Source organism: Oxyura jamaicensis, unplaced genomic scaffold (genome assembly GCF_011077185.1).
Source record: "Oxyura jamaicensis isolate SHBP4307 breed ruddy duck unplaced genomic scaffold, BPBGC_Ojam_1.0 oxyUn_random_OJ69643, whole genome shotgun sequence".
NCBI classification, from domain to species: Eukaryota; Metazoa; Chordata; class Aves; order Anseriformes; family Anatidae; genus Oxyura; species Oxyura jamaicensis.
In genome coordinates, this window is record NW_023309512.1 from 1157 (window position 1) to 2776 (window position 1620).

General features: G+C 78.0%; 1 protein-coding gene across 1 annotated transcript in view; it reads right to left on the reverse strand.

Annotated features, from left to right (window-relative positions):
• The window catches only part of CCDC87 (coiled-coil domain containing 87), a 1668-nt gene extending 130 nt beyond the window's left edge, over window positions 1-1538 (reverse strand). Inside the window, exon 1 of the mRNA XM_035313923.1 lies at window positions 6-1538. Coding sequence (XP_035169814.1) covers window positions 33-1538 — 1506 coding nt within the window. The 3' untranslated portion in view covers window positions 6-32. The remainder of the gene's footprint in view (window positions 1-5) is intronic.
• Between the last annotated feature and the right edge of the window lie 82 nt (window positions 1539-1620).

Consider the following 1620-nt stretch of genomic DNA (forward strand, 5'->3'; position numbering starts at 1 on the left):
GGGGGGGGGGGGGGGGGCACCGCCCCGTGTCCTCACGTCCCACCCGTGCCCCCCGGGGACATTTCGGCGCCCCGGTGCCGCAGAATCGCCCCCAGCGCGGCGGCGCGCCGGCCCTGCTGCAGCCGGTAGAGCATCTCCACCGCGTCCCGGCGCATCTTCTCCTCGTAGGGCCGTCCCCGCAGCGTCACCACGTCCCCAAATTCCTCCCGCAGCCGCCTCAGGGCGGCACGGAGCGGCCCCTCGCAGCGTGACACGGCGGCACGCAGCCGCCCGCGGGCCCGCGCCTCGCCGGCACGCGCCGCGAAGGCGTTGGGGGCCCTGCAGAAGAAGCGGTTGGGGTCGGAGGCGCGCACCTCCAGCCCCTCCAGCCACGCCAGGAGCTGCTCCCGCTGCTGGATGAGGCCAGCGGCTTCCTCCCACAGCTCCAGCGCTGCCGGCAGCTGCGCCAGGGCCGTGCCGCCGGCGTACTTGGTGGCCATGGCCAGCTGCTGGCGGCCGGGGACGAGCAGCGCGGCCCAGAGCTGGCGGAGGCGCCGCTGAAGCTGCTGCAGCACCGCTGGCGTCGCCGTCGTCACCGCTGCCGGCTGCCGCGGCTCTGCCGTCGCCTGTGGAGCCTTCACCGGCTCCTCCTCCTCCTCCTCTTCCTCACCGAGGTTGAAGATGGCGTGGAGGAAGTCAGAGCCGCTGCCCGCGAGGTACCGCAGGTAGTCCTGCAGCGGCGAGGCGCTTCGGGGCTCCCGCCGCCGTGGTGCCGTGGTGCTGCGTGCCGCCACGCGGGACCCCCGCGGCCCCTCGGGGCCAAGGTCATCGGCATGGGCAGCCGGCTCCAGCAGGGGCTCGTGCTCGAGGCGCAGCCGCTCGCCGGGCAGCGCCGCCGCCAGCCGCTCGTAGAGCGCCCGCAGCTCCCCGCCGGGCACGGCCTCGGCCTCCACCGCGTCCTCCAGCGGCTCGGGGCACAGCGGCGGCTGCACCCGCAGCCTCACCGCGCCCTCCGCCAGCTCCGGCTGCCACAGGAGGGTGACACCGAGAGCCGGGGGGGGCGCGGGGAGGGCCCCCGGCCGCTGCGTTTGGTGGCCGCGCAGCCACCGCAGCCGCGCGGCGTCCCGGGGGCGGCGGGTGAGCGCCGCCAGCAGCGGTGGCAGCCGGTGGCCGTCGCTCGGCACCCTCCGCGTCAGCCAGCGCAGATCCAGCGCCGCGGCTGTGGCGCAGGGGGGGACAGCGGGGGTCGGCAGCGCCGGCAGGGAGCGGGGCCGGGGGGGCGGCGGGACCCCCGGTTTCTCCAGGCGGTGCCGTTGCTCCGTCTGCACCGGCAGCGAGCGGGCTCTGCGCGGCGCGGCGGTGCCGGGACGGCGATCGGTGGCCGGGGGTGGCGGGCGGGGGGTGCGGGGAGCCCTGGGGGGCGGCCGGGCGAGGGGCAGCAGGCAGGGCACGGCGCGGAGGTCGGCGCCGGCGATGGCTCGCAGCTCCCGCAGGTCGGCCGCCAGCTTCTCCTCGAGCGCCGGGTCGGCGAGGCTGCGCCGGGGCAGCGGGGGCTCCATCGCTCCGGGCCTGTGGCAGAAGGGGAGAGCCCCCCCCACATTGGCCTCAGACCCCCAAAACAGCCCTGGGACCCCCCCCCCC